We start from the raw sequence: 17,782 nt of genomic DNA, 5'->3' as shown, positions 1-17,782 counted from the left end.
TAGCTAGGATCATATAAATGGGGCTTTGGGTTGCAATCAAAGGTTGTAAGATTAGATTAGATTAGATTAGATTCAACTTTATGGTCGTTACACCTGTACAGTACAAGGCAATGAAATGCAGATAAGATAAAATAAGATATTCATTTATTAGTCCCATGACAGGGAGTTTAATGTGTCCATCCACAACACCCACAATATCCTTTGGCAGCAATCTGCTGTCAAAAAAAGGCAACAAAAAAACTCTATTGTCAGAACTGAAGCAGAAATTATAAAAACTGATTGTCCTACCATTAAACGATCGTACTGTTGAGTCGTCAGGGACACTTTAATGTGTTGTGCTCAGAAATGTCAAAGATATCATTTAAACAACGTGCCAGCGATGTGGTTTCAGCAATAGCAGCATCAATAGCAACCACCCACTAATGATAGAAAACACTGCATAACGTTCATAACAACTAAAAACTAAAGATAATATCCATTGACTGAAAGGAGATTTGTGCACATCAAAACACATTTTACTGCCGGTACTATCTTCAAAAAGGTACATTTTCCACTGAGAATAGAAGGAATGTCCATCATTATGTTTGAGGTTTTCACTGCAGGGGCTTGCGCAGGCGCATGGATCGCTTATGTTGCTGTACATTTGTAGGACTTGGTATGAACAATCGTGCATAACTTTTTGTAAGAAATCATACAAACGCTTTCATGTGAATATTGCCTTAGGGACAAGACACGATAGATTAACATTGAGGCTATAGTCTGGCCCACAATGGCATTAACTGTTCCCTCTGCTCTACAGTTCTCACCCGAGTAGGCTGCTGTGCCAGGCGACTGCATGCTTACAGAGCCATCTGGGAGAAAAAGAGCTAAATATAACCATTACAGAGCCTCTACACATGCTACTACAGCCGTCACTGCTGTCACTGATACACCCAAGTTCCTTCCAACAGGCCGCTAAACTATCTTGATTTAGCTAATTTAGTGTGTTTGGCTACATGGGCAAGCTGAGATGGGAAAATTACAGCCTTTTTTTTTTTTTTTTATATATTCTGAACTTCAGTCATGCTGGATGTCATCCATTAATATAAGTGGTGGGTATTTACTTTAATCCTTACTGTCCATTATCGTAAATGAGCAAAGCTGAAGCATGGACGTTAAAGGAAAAGTTTGACATTTTGGTAAATACCCTTATTTGCTAAATTAGAAGTTTGATACCACCCTCATATTTGTAAAGTATGTCTGATGCTACTGCCAGCAGCCTTAGATTAGCATGTGCAAAAGATTTTATTTTTATTTTTTTACAGATTAAACAAACATGATATAACGTTGCAATTAATGACCTTTAGAGGTGCTGGTTGGCTGATATATGTTTGCCCATGTTTACAGTCTCGCTAAGCGAGGCTCAAAAGAGGATGAAGAGTGGTATTGATCTTCTCAGCTAACTCGACAAGAGAGTGAATACGCATATTTTCCAAAAATGTTGAGCTATTCCTTTAAGGACTAACTGTGAGATGCAGTGAAACAAGTGCTGCAGAAGGAAACTACATCTAAAACAACAGATAATTAGTTCATTTTAAGCTCCTTGCCTCTGTATCCTCCAAGTCTCTAGAAATACACTTTTAGAACCATCAGTTTCATTTAAGGTGGTATGACACTGTGTGGCACGCGTTTTGGTGTGTGTGAAGTTGTCCTATTTGTTTCAAAGACAGTGGCAAGAACAGAGGTGACATTAAAGGGGTCTAAGAGATAGAAACTTAAAAGTTTAGGAGGCCACACACGTACACACACACACACACACACCTCGTCACCAGTAAATGGGAGGGTAATCGTTGCTTTTGTTGGTGTGTACATGGCAGCACTTGAAATTCAGACTCCATTTCAACACATGAAATCATAGATCTGCACTTTATACTTTCTGAGCTCTGCCCTGCAAAAATATTTTAGCTGTGTAAATGTGTGTGTGCTCCATATAGATTCTGACTTTGTCCAGCAGTCCCACTTTGAAAAGAGCACAAGACAACATAAATGGTTTAATAAGGTCTCGTACTTTTTTGGTTGAAGTGTAGAGAGTAAAAGAATAATGAGATGATAAAGGATAGAGGAGAGAGGCAAACAGACAAAGACACAGAAGGAATGAAAAGCAGAATATGAAACAGAGGTGGAAACTGGTAGGTCTACACCAAAAAAAAAAAAAAGAAGTCTCAATTTTGTCATGTAATATTTTTGAAATGTCTACTCATTTTGTCAAGTCTGAAGTTATTCTAGGTTACTATTTCTTTAAGAAATGCCATTTTTAAGTGCAGATGTCACTTGTCAAACAATATCTCCCTCTGCACAAAACTGCTTTATACTTTCAGCGATTTTATGGTCGAACAGGACTTAAAAAAAAAAAGAGAGTGAGGCTAAAAGAAAATGGATATTTATACGCCTCACACACCAAGGAGAGAAGTATTTTGGGGTGACAGACAGGCCAATTAACAGTCAACACACTGAGAGTGTGACAGAACAAGAACGGAAAAGATGTAAAAAGATACAGAGATCATAAGATGAGAGGTAATTAAAACTGAGCTCATAAGCCCAGTAATTCTTCCTCACTCTTTGTTAGACTTGAAATGAACTTTCCACACTTTCACCACCAGAAGAGATGATTAACCACTGCACCAATTAAAGGAGGAAAATTTATGAGGAAAATTTTTTAACTTCTATAAGTCAACTAACTGCCTTTAGTGCTTAGTAAATAAAACTCCACCAGAGGAAAAATTGGATCCCCAGAATGCCATCTGGGGTTAGTAATTAGCTGCTATGCTGTAATGGTCCAACCCTGCTACAGGATTTAATAAGGGTAACGCACTCTCATTGCAGCCTCACTTTAAAGGGTTCCATGTGGCCATAAATTGAAAAAAGCGAAATTATTTTATGAGTCATTTTTCTTCCTGAAAGCTGCATATTACAGTTTTAAAGATTCATACCCCCATTCTTCACCTAAGCTCTTTATCTCCTCATCCTCCTGCCAACTTAGTCTCTTATGACTCTGAGCCAACTTCTCGTTGAATACATATAATGATGTATTGTGTTCATTTATTGTGCTTAAATAATAACTCCAAAAAAGTGGTAACCCTGTGTTATGCTCTATCTGTTTCTCTCTTTGGCTTGCCCAGTTATGCCCGTATACCCCTGTGTACTTTATAAGATACTTTTGCACCAGAGCTCAGTGTCTTAGAGCTTAGAGGAAAAGTGCACAATCAGGGTGTTGATGACGAGATGAGGTACAATTAGAGGGTTGCTGAAAGAGAAAATCAGTTGATTTATTAGTTTCTCAACAGAAAAATAGGCAACTTTTCTGAGGCATTTATCAGGTAAAAAGGCTAAATATAAGCTGGCTTTTTTCTGCAGTTAACAAGACATCCCTTTGGGCTATGTGAAACGGTGATGGGAATTTTCACATTTTTTTGACATTTTACAGACTAAAGGATTGATAAAAAAGTCAATAATTATATAAATAATAATAAGAAGAAGAAATAATCAATGATGAAAACAATTACGCCAAATACAAAAAATTTTGCAAGAAAATTGCACACATGATTATTAAGTTTATTTCAAGCCTCAAAAAGTCACTTAAAAACATCAATCTCAAATTCAGTATCAACACTGTTAAGTTTTTACAGTAACTATGGACAGTATCACAGGCTTCGTATTGAAAAAGACAAAAAAAAAGTAAGTTAAGCAAAACTGCAAACTTCAGCTGCCTCCAAGACGCCTTTTGAACATTTCTACCATTTGTATTGTGTAACCAAACAAAAAATAAATAGGCAGATAAATGAAGGTTAAAATGCTGCTGAGTCCGCTTGAAGCTTGCATGGGTATTTAACACTACAGCAGTTTCAAAAAACTGTTGCAGGAACAGTATCATAACAAAGAAAAGCATGGATTATAGGATTATAAATACATGAATGAGAGAAAACAAATTCTAATTTAAAACTCACCAACATGGCCATGAGGTAATGTGAGATTTGCAACAGCCTCAAAAACTTTTAGAGGCACTGATTTCCACAGAGAGCTCTTGGCACATACATATTGTGCTTTGGACAAACTGATACTCAGTGAAGATTACATAACTTGGAGTGCAGAGTGACAGTTCTCACCTTTTTTGCAGAATTTTTACAATATGCTTCGGATTGTGATTGACAGGTTGAGGAGCTGCAGGACGTCATTTGCATAAGCAAATAAGGACATCCCGAGCAAGTTCACTGTTACCATGGTGATGGTAGAAGATTATGAGGACACATTGGGCCAATATTTAAACTGCTAGAGGGGCAACTAGACAGGTGCTCTGTGCGTGGGTGCACATACACTTGAACACACATGTACTTTCTGCACACACACATGCCTGTACAGTACCTTTACAGTTGGTGTAAATGCATATGCAAATACAAGTGCTTTCACAGTGGCTTCAAACAACAATCTATTACAGACAAAAGGCACAACTTCAAAGCAAAGGCTCTTGGCTGAGAAGATTCTCCAGCACACTGAGCCACACTCACATCCGACAACACGGCTTTTTTGCACGCTAACATGTGCACACGGATTGCATTAGAGGGAAGCCTGGCATGGAGCCCACAGCAATCTCCAATCTATCTTTCGACTCCTTTAATGTGCTATTTTCTTTTGTGGTGCAGTAAAGAACAGATACTCATTATGTGCATCAAACTAGAGGACAAAAGCTCCTCCCTTCATCCCTGACTCGTAGATCAAAAAGACATGAGAAAGGGCAGACAGAGATCAAATGTGCCTGTGAGAAATAGACCCACAGGACATCCAGAGCCTCCACTGGCATACTTAACACACTTATCCAGTGTCATAAATACACAAATACATACGCAAACACAGACAGACACACAAACACACATTCAACATGGCTGAGTGGTTAAAAGTTAGCCTCGCAGTGGTTGGCCTGTATCTCACAGGGTCAGTTTTTAGCATGAGATATTAGTGTGGAAAAGACCAACTGAGATTTGACTGAGTCCTCCAGCTGCAAGCCTGCCTGACAAATCTCCTGTCAACTGTTGTAGGTTTTATAACCTCAGCATTGTAGATATAAAATGACGCATGTACTTTATTGAACTCCTGCTTAAAGCTGTTGGTACACAGTTGGAGCAGTGATAAGAAGCTTGCCCTCTGATGATCTTAACTGAAGCTAAATAACAGAAAAAGGATTATTATAGAAAGAGCACATGCATGAGCTCTGCAGCCCACAGCACAGGTGTATGAGAGAGTGTGTGTTTTATGGAATCATCTCATTAGCCTTCTCTTTTTCTCCCTAAGGACTGTGTTTATGTGACAAGCAAGGTGGCGATGATCAGATCAGAGGAGGAGAAGGGAATACCTCACGGACCTGCTGCACACCATATAGGAGATAAAACCCGTAACTCTCAGCCTGGATTTTATTTTCTCTTTCTCCTCGACCCTCCATTGCTGTCCCCAGCCTCCTCTTGCATATTCACACTTTCGATTCTACACTACGCTACAGATACTCTTTCCTCTCGGAGGATTGCTACCAATTTCTGTCTCCGCTTCACCCTGACCCCACCCCCTCTTTCTCACCACCAAGTGTACTGTGCACACAGCAGGAATGCTGTCACAAGAGGCTTATAACGCCTCTGATCTGGTTAATGGGCAGTAATGGTAGTTGGCCGATGAAGAGAGGAGAGGCAGGATGAAATGATGGAGGGAGGGAGACAGAAGGAAGGGTTATAGTGAGAGTGAGAGGTAGAGTTATATGGGGGGTGAACTGTTTCAGAGGTTTCCTATCTGAGCAGGTCAGAGAGGCGATCAACCCTCAACTACTCTTCTCCTTTGTGCTGCCCCCATCTGCTGCTCAAACTACTCCTCTCTCCTCCAGGGATCTCATTATGGAAGACTCACTGGCCATGAGGACCCAGCCTATCTGCGTATGAGATGGGCTAAAGAGGGGGACTGGCCCTATGTGTTAGAGCAAGGGAGTAAGAGGGGGCGAGAAAGCAAGAGACTTAAAGAGAGGGGGAGAAGGTATGAGGGGAGAAAAACTAGAGGCTGCAGAAAAACAGAGTAGAGGAGTAGAGTAGAGGAGATGAATGGAGGGAAAGTGTGTGTGCAGAGAGAAGTGTGCTGTAATAGAACAGTAGAGCATATAGCCTTGGGTACCAGATTGTTATTACTGCTGCAGATGGTTAGGAGACGCTTCCAGCAGATTTATGTTTTGTTATAGTCTGCGTGTGTGTGTGTATGTGTCACATCCATGTCTGTATCCATGCCATACGTGCTCATGCATGTTGCTATATGCTTGTTTAGCTTAAGTAATGTCGGCTAAATGGCATGTTTTCTGGATAAATAACCAATTAGAAGCTCAGGGGAAGTTTGCAGTGAGCTACAGCATCCAATCAAATCCCCATACACCAGCTATAAACTATGGCTCTCATTGAAATGCCATGCACTGCCTGCTCTAAATATCCAATCAAGTGATTCAGGATCCTGTGCTCACAAAAACATTAAATGCCATACAGTGAGAAGGCTAAAATGAGCTGAAATGCTCACTCCCTTTTTCAGTCCACATTCTTCCTATCTTCCCCCAGTGCCTTTATCAAGATCTATCTTGCTCTCAGCTCTTTTTCACCTGTCAGCTCTTCTCCATTTGTGTAACAGCTTCATTGATTTTTTTTGGCGGGGTCATAAGGTGGTCTTAACGTGCCACTGAGGACTGTTTGTTTATATTTGCGTACATGAGCTGATGTGAGCATGTCAGTGGTGTGTATCATTGCAGGTCCAAGGATATAATGGCCTACATTCATCTTTAGCCCAGTTTAGACAGAGGCGGCGGTGAAGAAGAAACGAGACACTTTGACAGACATACCTGCATCTGCACACACACTCGATCTCACACCCACACAAACGCATGCTCATGGAGGCTCTAACGCAGAGTTATTATCCTCATAATCACTCCAAAATCCACCATTTCTTCCCCACGTTCTCTCACCTTCTCCTTTTAGCTTTCAAGCCATTCATCGTTCTCCTCCTGCCTCCTGGAGACATCAGCTCTCTCTCCTCTCCTCGTTTTCCCTCTCTACCACGTAGCCATGATAAATCTCCAAGATATCTTCCCAATGGGCTTTTACAAAATCAATGGCTATTTCAAAGCAAAACTTTGTAGGTATAAGATTGTGTGCATGCTAGATACGTGATTCTCACATGAAAATTCTCAGACAAAGAGGTGTTCATAAAATAATTTCAGTATCAAATAGTGCAACTAAAGGCAGGGTAAAAATATTGATAGGGGTATAATAACCCAGGCTGTAATGGCTCACATGCACAATAGATTTCCACAGCACTAGTGCCTCCAGTACAACAGTAATGTCATACCCACCGATCTACAGAGAAATCAGTCATTACTGAATTCTAACCACTTCTACTTTGCAGTTGTTTTGCTCATTCAGCTACAGCAGAACTCAACATTTCTTTCACATTACATTCGCTAAGCTATGATTGCACAATTGCTGTTCAGGGGAAGGGTTTGGCAAACGGTAGGTGAATGAAAGTGGTATAGAGATTAAAGAAGACAAACTCAGAGCAACAGAACTGTGAGTTTGGAGAGTAGGACTCTGGTTGTACTGATGAAAACAGTGCTGAGAAAATGAATGTTGAAAGTTTGCACCAGCGTCAAATAACAGCAAATTAAAACAGGACCAGATTAGAAAACTGCGAGACATCTTCCTGAAATGTGACAAAAACACACTTAGAAAAATAGGGACAACTGGGAGTAAAGGCCTGTGTCTAATGCAAGCTTGTGCAGCTGAGTTAAATCAGGACCCTGACTGCTATTTGGAAATGTATGATATACAATTAATGTGTGTTTTTACATGGACAGTCTTAACTTTAGTATGTTTGAGTGTGTGCACATTTGAATTGAACATTCCTCTGGAGTTGCACAAGCACAAGCGATCACATTTTCTTCCTTAACGGATACAAATGCAAGAGTTACTGTCTCTCCGGAAGCCGGCTCAGCCTGGGCCTGTTTTGACAGTAAATAAGCTAATAGGCAAATGTCATGGCTATTAAATAAGTTAAGCCCGATCGATGTCAACTCCGGGGCAGAGGTATATAAATTCATTTCAAATGAGACACCAACTGACACCAATAAAACAAGTAATCTGTTAGCATCTGTCTGCAGAAACGGGGGGCTGGTGTGCGTTTGTGAACGTGGATGTGTGCATGTGCATGTGCGCATCAAGAGGCAGTGGGAGGGAAAGCGAGGGATGACACAGAGTGAGGGTGGGGGAAAGGGATTAAGGGGAGTAGAGGTGGAGGCATGGATGAAGCCGTCACTTCGCTTTGTGAGATTCTAGGCGGTAAGAGATGAGAGAATGATCTCCCACGCAGGCTGCAGGAATGCTTACACTAACACTTTCCCTCCGCCTGGGCCCCAAAAAAAGAGGGGAAAAAAAACTGCAAACATGTCACTGAGATAGGAGCAGATCAATGTCCACAAACACTGTTAGCAAACAAACAGCCACAGACACACAAACTTGTATTCGCACGGCACAAGCGCAGATGATGTAATGTGTTTTTATCTATATTTCACACTCAGCTCTTTTTCTCTCTCTTCTACTGACAGTCCCTCTCTTCTCTTAACAATCCATCACTGAAATCATATCATTAGTGATCAGGCAGCCCAGCAGCAGTATTCGTTTCTTTGTAATGACAGGCACAGCACTGGAGCATTTCATCTTCATTCTCATCTCAACACTTAAGCTTTGATCACCGGTTTGTGTCTCTGAATAAAACTCACCAAACCATCCCAGGGTCACACTCAGTTGTGTGTCATAGGGATCCACTCAAGCAACAAAGTCAGCTCGTACGGATGCTCACATGCAAATGCACGCTGACACACTTAAGCACACATTCACGTCCCGCTACAAAAGAGCATAGTTTCGAAGCTAAATAGAGAGCAAACTGTGCAAGCTGCCTACAGTAATCTACATTTATGCAAATAAAAAGCTCCACTTCTTCATTTCTTGGACTTCACAGGTTCAGGCTCTCTGCTTAGTCCAAGACCTCATCTGTATTCAAAACTGCAGCCGATCAGTTATTTGGTATCTTTTTCAAATTCACCTGGATAAGTGGACATGCAGCATGTTAAGCTTAGCCTAGAGGTAAATTAGAAGCATGGCTCGTGCTTCTGTTAGTACTGGCCTCAGGGTTTCGTCTTAAACAGCAGCATTTTTGTGAATGCCAGTAAGATTCTCATATCTTTAGCCTAAATGTGAAGCTACAGCCAAGGGGAAACTGTGGATTCTTGCTGTCACTGTGTGGTTGTCAGATAAACAGTGTGTCTCTGGAAGTCAGTGCACCTGGTCAAGTAATAGTCCTGAACATAACCCCTGTACAACCACAGATTTCCATACTTCTTGCACTTTTGACACAGTTTAAACATACGGTGTGGTAATTAATGAGTGTTATTAGAGAGAGGTGCAAGTACGGGGGATTTTGATGCTTTTAGATGGAGTCAAGCTAGCTGATTCCCATTTCCAGTTTTTAGGCTAAGCTTAGCTAACAGTCCTGACCAAGATTTATATTTAATGAACGGACAGAAAATGGTATCACTCTTGTCATCTAACTCTCTGCAAGAGAGCCAATAAGCATATTTCCCAAACATGTCAAAAGATCCCTTTAATTAAGAATTTTGCTGTTTGATGCTTGTATGATCATTATATCTGAGGGGATTTTATAATGTTAGTGATCATTTCGTTACGCCAGGTGCAGAGATGTTGTGGCTTTCAAATGCTCACGTATGGTTTATGTTATTGAACAACCCTACGCACAGCATCTTACGTAATCTACATAGTAACCCTCACAGGTCAGCCATTATACAGCAGCAGTGTGCTCAGGACAGTCAGACCTATTGATTTACTATCAACGGGCCAGCGATGACCAGAGTAGGACATGTTGGGCCTGGCCCCTCTGTGTATAAATAATGCATTTGGGTGTAGGCTTACAGCAGGCCTGAGCCCACCATTGCTGCACAACTGCAATAAATGGAGGATGCGCAAGGAAAGACATAAGAGACAACTAGGCATCGTTATCTGGGAGGTGTTATGAAGGATTCTTTTCAATGTTAGAACAGATAAGGGAGGAACACCTCAGTATGTGCTGCAGTGTGTGTGTGTGTGTGTGTTGTGTTCAATATTGGAGTTCCATGAAATATGCATGAAGCATGTTTGAACCTTCCCCCCCCACCCCTACAGGCCAGTTGCAAGGTCCTTCAAGCCTGCACACACGCACGCACGCACACGCACACACACACACGCACGCATGGACGCACGCACGCACACACACACACACGCATGCATGCACGCACGCACACACACAGATATAATGTGGCACCCTGGCCTTACACTGATGAATGTCTGTCCTTCAGAGAGCACAGCCACAGGAGAGTGATACAGTGTGACTGAGGATAGACGAAGAGAGCAAGAGAAAAAGCAATGTAAGGAAAAAAAAACTGAGAGGTAGGAGAGTGTGTTGTGAAGAGGAGTGATATAAGGAAGTGAAGAGTGTAAAGGAGGTGGAGGGAAAAACAGTAGTTCATGTCCAGCATGACTCCCAAAAATATAGTTTCTAACTGGAAAAAGGTAAAAGGTACGGTGGTTTGAAAGATAAAAAAAATTTATTCAATCTCAAAAGAACTTTAGCTCTTTTTTGATAAGTATTAGAATGACTTATGGCAATACTGGACTTTCCACATCCAGCCGCATAGGATTACTGTGCACATTAGCTGCAGTATGAACTGTAGGTGAAATATTCCTGTAGAAAAGGAAATATTAAAGGTAATTTTATACTTTTTCTTATTTGTATTTATGTTTAATTCAAATGTATTTTGCTTCTATCTATGCACCTGTTATTGTTGAGGATAGAGGGGCTAGGGAAGGATGAGAGGCGAACACACACAAGAAGAGGCACATATACGCAACTATACCACGTCTGGGCACAGGGATTTATCAAATACCAACCAAAGTAACCAGACATACAGATCAGATCTTCGGGCCTTTTACTTAAGTAAAATTTGCTGTATGGCAATATGAAAGTACTTTGTTAAAAGTAAAAGTCCTGCACTGAAAATGAACAGAAAGTATGTACTATTAGGCATGTGTAGTGAAAGTACAAGTATTCAGTTCATTCAATACCCTATTGAATGTGGTGGACTATTACTATAAAGCATGAAATGGAAATATCCAAGTAAAGCACTTCAGATTTATAGTTGAAAACATTAGTTGAGTAAATGGACTTAATTAGAGCCCACCAGAAGTATTGATCATGGCCATTTAGAGACTGTTAAGGATGGGGGTGGGAGGGGGGAGCAGAAGTGACAGTGTACCCATCTGCCAGGTCATTACTACATTGAATGAATTGGATGGGTGATAGATAGAACACATGATTATATATTACCAATCAAGATAATGTTGAAAAGAAAGAAATAGGGCAAAGATGGAGTAGGAGAGGGAGGAATGCTTTGTTATCTTGGACTTTAAGTTACAGTACATTTCTAATTAGGAGGACATTTGCTGCTGTGTTAATGAACAACAAACTCTTTCAAGCAGAACAAACAACCTAAAAACAAAGCGCGTGCACACACACACACACACACACACACACACACACACTCACACACTATAGGCCACACACACCAGCCCATCTGTTTGCTCGGGGAATCTTGCTTTCCTCTAGCATCCCACACACACTTGTGAGTATGCAGACATGACATCATATTTTTCTGTGCTGAGTCTCTGCAAAGAGCGTGGGCAGGCGTGCGAGGGTAGCTCGTGTGTCTCAGTGTGATTACTACACTGCGAGAGCCCACACCGACTTAGAAACCAGCAGACTGTGCCTGTGTGTGTTTGTTTGTGTCTGTGTGTCCTTGTCTGTCACTTAGAACTTGAGGCGATCTAAAGGCATCTTTTCGCATCTCCGCATTCATCTCCTTAGCTCTGCCTCTGCCTTTCCCCCTGACTTTGTTTCTTTTTCCCTCCTCCTCGTCTCACTGTTTATCTGCTGTTCATACAGTCATTTTTTTCTCTGGCTTTTGTTTGGCTGCCATGCCCTGTGAGCACTGTTTAATTCTCCCCTGTGCTCCCTGGGGAGAAGGAAGGGGTGAGGAGGTGGGTAGGGGATGAGACGGGGGAGGACAAGGGCAGAGGCACTTCATTAATCAATCAACCAGCTTTGAAAATTTACCTAATTAACGGCTAATTACAGATCTGGGCACTGTGCCAGCTGGCATCTCATCCACCTCCACCAATACGACCCCCGCAGTCCCCCAGATGACACTAGAGGTAAACACCCCTCCCTCGTCCCCTCCTTTGCTCTGTTCTTTATTAGTCTATCCATCCACTCACCCATTCCTCATTCATAACTACATAGCAGATAACTTAAAGATGTCTAGATCTCTTGCCACCTGCCTCGTTCACATGTTGCACCATATGCTAGTCTGTTTGATTTTCTTCACGCGGTCTTACCGGAGAAATATTGGTGGTCATCGCAGATTCCTGGAGGTTCTCTGAAGGTGCAGCTTCACCCCAATGATGATTGGTGCAGTTCTTGTCTTGTCTTTGCCAGCTCCCTCTGCGGGATGTGCTTGCACGCCAGGCCCGTTGGATCCTGGGAACATAAGTGGACAAAACATGTATATTGCATCACATCTGACATCTACATCTCATAACCAAAGTTGAACTGAATGAAGGCATGGGGTTGCCATGTGGGAGGATTAATCTGGGGTGTTCAGGGTACTTACAATTCATATACATTTTCTGCACAGACTTTGCTAGGTGAAGCAAAGTCATTTACAATTCCCAACAATGTCCACTCACTGAGCTAATATTCTGCTGTGTGCACCACTAATGGGTGGTGTGAGTGGTGGTGAGTTGATTGTGATAAATAGTCAGAACCCTGATAACACATTCAGCAGTTTAAATCAGTTTACTTTTGGTCCAATTTTGGGTAAATTTAGCAACTATGGTACAACGCTTTGTCCTCAATTTGGTGGTGTTGTTGAATTATTAAGTCGCCATCAGCGTTCTATATTGGAGAACATTGAGGATGTCACTGAAAGAAAGCTTGAAAATGACTATCTACAGTAGCAAACTAGAATTACTGCCTCGTGGTCGTATGTCTCAGCCAACCAGTCAAGTGGCAGTTTACATCCATGTCTGTTCAGACTCATATGATATCCTGTAAGCAGGATACAAGGGTCTAAGGATAAAGGTTGCCATTTGCTGTCAAGATTCTGAACCCCCTTGAAGCAAATTTATGATTCCTGATATATAATGTATAAATAAAACTGGTTTGACTTTGAGTTATGGCATGGGATAATGGCCAAAAAAGTGTTTTACTGTAATAAACGTTTGTCTTAAATTTAGTCTAAATTACTGTCTAAAATCTTGAGTTATGGCCAAAAACATGCTTTATAAGGTCACAATGACCTTGACCCTTGACCATCAAATTCTAATCAGTTCATCCTTGAGTCCAAGTGGGAGTTTGTGCCAGATGCGAATCCCTTCAGGTATTCCCAAGATATCGCTCCCTGCGAATGGGATGGACGGACAGATGACGTACGAATGGACACCCTGATACACCTGTACTGGCACAGACGCGTAAAAACAACACAGCTCCTCCTACTGTGACAGGAAAGATACTGTATACCCATTCCCAAAATGAAATTGGTGGTAAAAAAACATGTGATAATGTTTTGTAGAATAAACCGTTGGCCTCATTGCTACTAACTATAGGGACATATGGAAATAAATGATGATCTCATTTCTCTCTCAGCTTCCCAGTTTTTTCACTTTCCTTTCCTACATTTCTTTCTTTCCAAACAAGCCTTCCCCAGTCCTCAAACATCTCTTTCCCCAGTATTTTTCTCAATTTTCCTATTTAATCGCTCCTTTAAATCTTGCTCACACACTTTTCTGACCCCTCCCCACCCATCTCTCCTCTGTTCCCAACCTCCGCAGATCACTCTCTCCGTCTCTCACTTTCCACTCTCTTTCATCCCGGTAGTCAACCTTACGCCAGAGTCCAGGATGGAGTGCAGGATCAATTACCCAATGGAGAAACATATTCACCTCCAGTGGAGCAGAGAGACAGCTGAGCCAAATGGAACAAACTGAATTAAGCCATAACTCCTGGCTCCAAAACCAATACCTTTCTCCCCCTTCTTCCTCCATCCCTATTTTCTCCACTTTTATTGTCCCTTTGCTCCTTCTATCTCTCCAACCCCTTCTTTCCATGCTTCCTGTTCCTCTGCTATTTTTTTCTATCTGTCTCACCTTTCTACACCCCAATCATGTTAACTCTACACAGAAACATTGGCTTTCTCCCCTCTATCCTCGACTTTCAAGGAAGTGAAAGCCTGAGGCAGGAGCTGTCCTTCCCCGTTACACCTATAAACCTGCAGGCCCATGTTTAAGTAAAATTGTGTTAGATGGCAGTCTACGGTTCGTGCACTCAGAAGTGCACTCTGACCCCAACTCAGAAAACCCAATCAGAGGGAGAATTGAAATAAAGCCACACATAAAGTGATCTCTCCCACACAACAAACATTGTGCACCTTTAAGGTCATAGGTAATGTGGACGACACTCAGTGTAAAACTGATAAAAAATGAAGACAAGAAACAAGTATTTTAAAAAGATTAACAATACTTACACAATAGCCTTGATCTCCAGGTGTTGTTGTAGCTCACGACGATGAGGGCTATTGTTATCCTCTTCCTCACTCCTACGAGGACGGCTTCTATACAAATGAGAAAAAAACAGGTGAGCACATATAAGGTCAGAAACACCAAAAACAACATATGCTGTGGGAAGCTCAATTTATATGCTAAGAACTTAAGGAGCCTATATTTCAAATGTTATTGGAAGTGGTAGAGTAAGAGGACATCATGGTGGAGTTTGTTGTTTAAGAGTAACACCTTGCTATGGCAGCATAACGGTCTATAGAGAAAGGGCTTTACATTGCTATATACCGTCCTCATTGTAGATGTGGATTTTGTCGTGCAACAGAAGGAAGGCCATTGTATAGTGTCTTACCTCTCCACCTTGGGAACTGCTTGCCCTCCACTGTGGTTGCAGTACCGGTGATACCGCTTCACTTCTTCCTGCACGGACAAAAACATCAACGTCAACAAGCTTTTTAATTCTCAATGGCAGAGATGTGACCCAGGAGTGCTTCGATAAGATAGATGCATAACTAAACCAAAACAGAGAGAAACTGCTCTTTTTTCCTCTTTTTATGATTTTTCATCGTGATCTGTTTCTTAACCTTAAGAGTGGCAGCTTCTCTGGATCTGTTAGCATAGGCATAAATCATCATAATCACACAGAGCAGGTGGGGAAAGAAAAACAATTTGGTGCGTGTATGCTATGGCTGATGCATAGTAACATGATTGTGCCCTGCAGGTGCCAACCAGCCAGACACCGGCTGCATGCCAGGGGGCGAGGCCAATCTCAGGCAGCTCTGGGGTCGCTGCCATAAAGCTCAATGAGACTGGACAGATGGATGTACTCCCAAAGCAGCTCCACTCAATCTCTGGTATTCACTCATCTCTCTGTTAGCCAGCAGGGTGCAAGCTGTATTTGTTCGTGTTTATGTGCTTGTATGCATTCACTAACAGATCAGTATGATACAGAATCAATTGACTAGATAGTAAGTGAAATGAGAAAGGTGACCCTCGTCGTGATTATCTGACAGAGAATTATTACCTGACTAGTGTCCTAAAGCTCATTGTTTTGGTTTTACAGTCTGCAACTTCATCAGTCTCGCTGCTCTCATGCTTATTTCCAGCAAAGCTCTGATGAACCCAGCGCATGCTGCCTGCCCAGCACCAAACACTAGATAGACAAGTTAGCGACTAGCTGGGGACCATAGCAGAGCATTTAAGGGCTATTAAGTATCTAAAGGTGGCCTCTAAAATGTAACACATGCAAACACAATCAGTACAGATTACTTAATGCTGTAATCAAGTTTTTTTTAGCTCCACTATGCATATTGTTTTAAAGTACAGTACGTTTTATAACTGTACTGTGCAACAACACATCATTATATCCACTGTGTAAATGTGTTTGTGTGAATCTAAGCTTATGTAATGTGAATTTGGGTACATGTAGTCCACTCTTGGTGCATTAGTTCAACAGTTGTGAATGTTCTTGTTTCTTCTCCCAGCAAAGCCAGGAGGGATTAAGTGTCCAGGATGCCAGCCAAAAGTCCAATAAGGGTTTGAAATATAACCAAATCAACAGGTGTTATGCTGTGTCAGCTGTAGACTCCGTTCAAGCTAAAATAACAAACCGTGACAAATTACAACGGTGGTGTTTAATTTCAGAGTAAACATAAATAAATGCATTAAGATTGATAAAGAAAACATTTTTATGTGCTAAAATGACAGATGTCTGATTCAAAGCCACAGTAATACATCTTAATGGCATTGTAATGAATCATTTCCTACATGCACTACTGATTGAATATTATTAGCATAAATACTATGATTAAAACATCACTGTAAATGTTTCATTATGAATTGTAACTATTCCTGTCAGTTTTCAAAGATTGCGAAACCAGCTTGAGATATCTTCTGTTGGTCATTTTTGCAGCTGCCATCATTGCTTACAGCTACTATATTTTGTGCGTTTACAGCCAACCATTATGTCTTGGCTCTCTGGACCAGATAAACTGCAGTACAGTTATATGAGAGCAATAGAAACGCCAAGGGAGCAACACAACTGCAGCTGATGACAGAAAAAATGCATTACTTGTAGCTTATAGCATGCATGACAATCAATAGCTGGATACATAATTGCATAAAAACAGGGGTATTAACAGAACCCTCCTCTGCTGGGCTTGTAAACAGCTTAATCGCATTATTTTCAATATATAATAAGGGCAATCTATAGACTAGGCTAGAGAAGGTTAAGGTCGACAGTAATAAGCATTATGTCAATGAAAAATGAGAGAAGGAAGAGAAAGAGGAAGGAAAAGGAGAGAAAACAACAGAACATAGCAGAGAGTGTGCTGCCCTTTAATTTATGAGTCACTGAAATCATAATTTCTCTGAGTCCTAGTTCTATCACAGAGATCGATGGCAGGCACCGCTGAATGTCCACACTAAAACACACAGACACAAAAAGACAAAAGCTTACTCCCTTGAGTGTGTGAGAAATGGTCAGCTCTTTGTGCCCTTCAGACTAGTGTGGTCTCTCAGTGAGATAAACTCCCACACACATACAGGCACATGAACACAGACCCGAGTGCACTAAGAGGACAAACACACCTGCACGCAAGCATACCGACACAGCACACACGGTCACATGTAAACACACACACGCACACACACACACATCAGTCTGATCTCAGAGGATTTGATTGCAGTGTGGTGATGCACTGAAACATCTGCATCAGACTATTGGCTGTTCAGCTGCAGCTTGACTTGCCGATCAGCCCGGGGAAATGTCCAATCAGGAGAGGAGCTGTACCAGTGGAGATGCTCGTTAATCGCAACATCGGAAATCAATTTACATGCGCAGTGCGTGCAAGGAGTAATATGGAAGTCAACATTTACTCTTTCGCCTGAGTCCCTGAATACAAAAAGAGCCCACTGAGAGGTGTAGGTGGTACTGATGTGTTCGTGTGATTACATGATTTGAGATGCTATTTTCTCTTAGTGTTATGGCTGTGGAGTAAAACAAGCACTTTGTACTGAGGGAA

At 41.5% G+C, this 17,782-nt stretch overlaps 1 protein-coding gene across 1 annotated transcript in view; it reads right to left on the bottom strand.

Moving 5' to 3' along the window:
• Window positions 1–17,782, bottom strand: part of schip1 (schwannomin interacting protein 1) — a 203,805-nt gene that overhangs the window by 182,331 nt on the left and 3,692 nt on the right. Inside the window, exons 3-5 of the mRNA XM_070829888.1 lie at window positions 15,112–15,179; window positions 14,729–14,815; window positions 12,543–12,684 (exon numbers count right to left, since the gene is read on the bottom strand). Coding sequence (XP_070685989.1) covers window positions 12,543–12,684; window positions 14,729–14,815; window positions 15,112–15,179 — 297 coding nt within the window. The remainder of the gene's footprint in view (window positions 1–12,542; window positions 12,685–14,728; window positions 14,816–15,111; window positions 15,180–17,782) is intronic.

Source organism: Pempheris klunzingeri, chromosome 4, assembly GCF_042242105.1.
Source record: "Pempheris klunzingeri isolate RE-2024b chromosome 4, fPemKlu1.hap1, whole genome shotgun sequence".
Lineage (NCBI taxonomy): Eukaryota > Metazoa > Chordata > Actinopteri > Acropomatiformes > Pempheridae > Pempheris > Pempheris klunzingeri.
The sequence above is the reverse complement of the archived record's forward strand: the minus strand, read 5'-3'. Positions and strand labels throughout refer to the sequence as shown.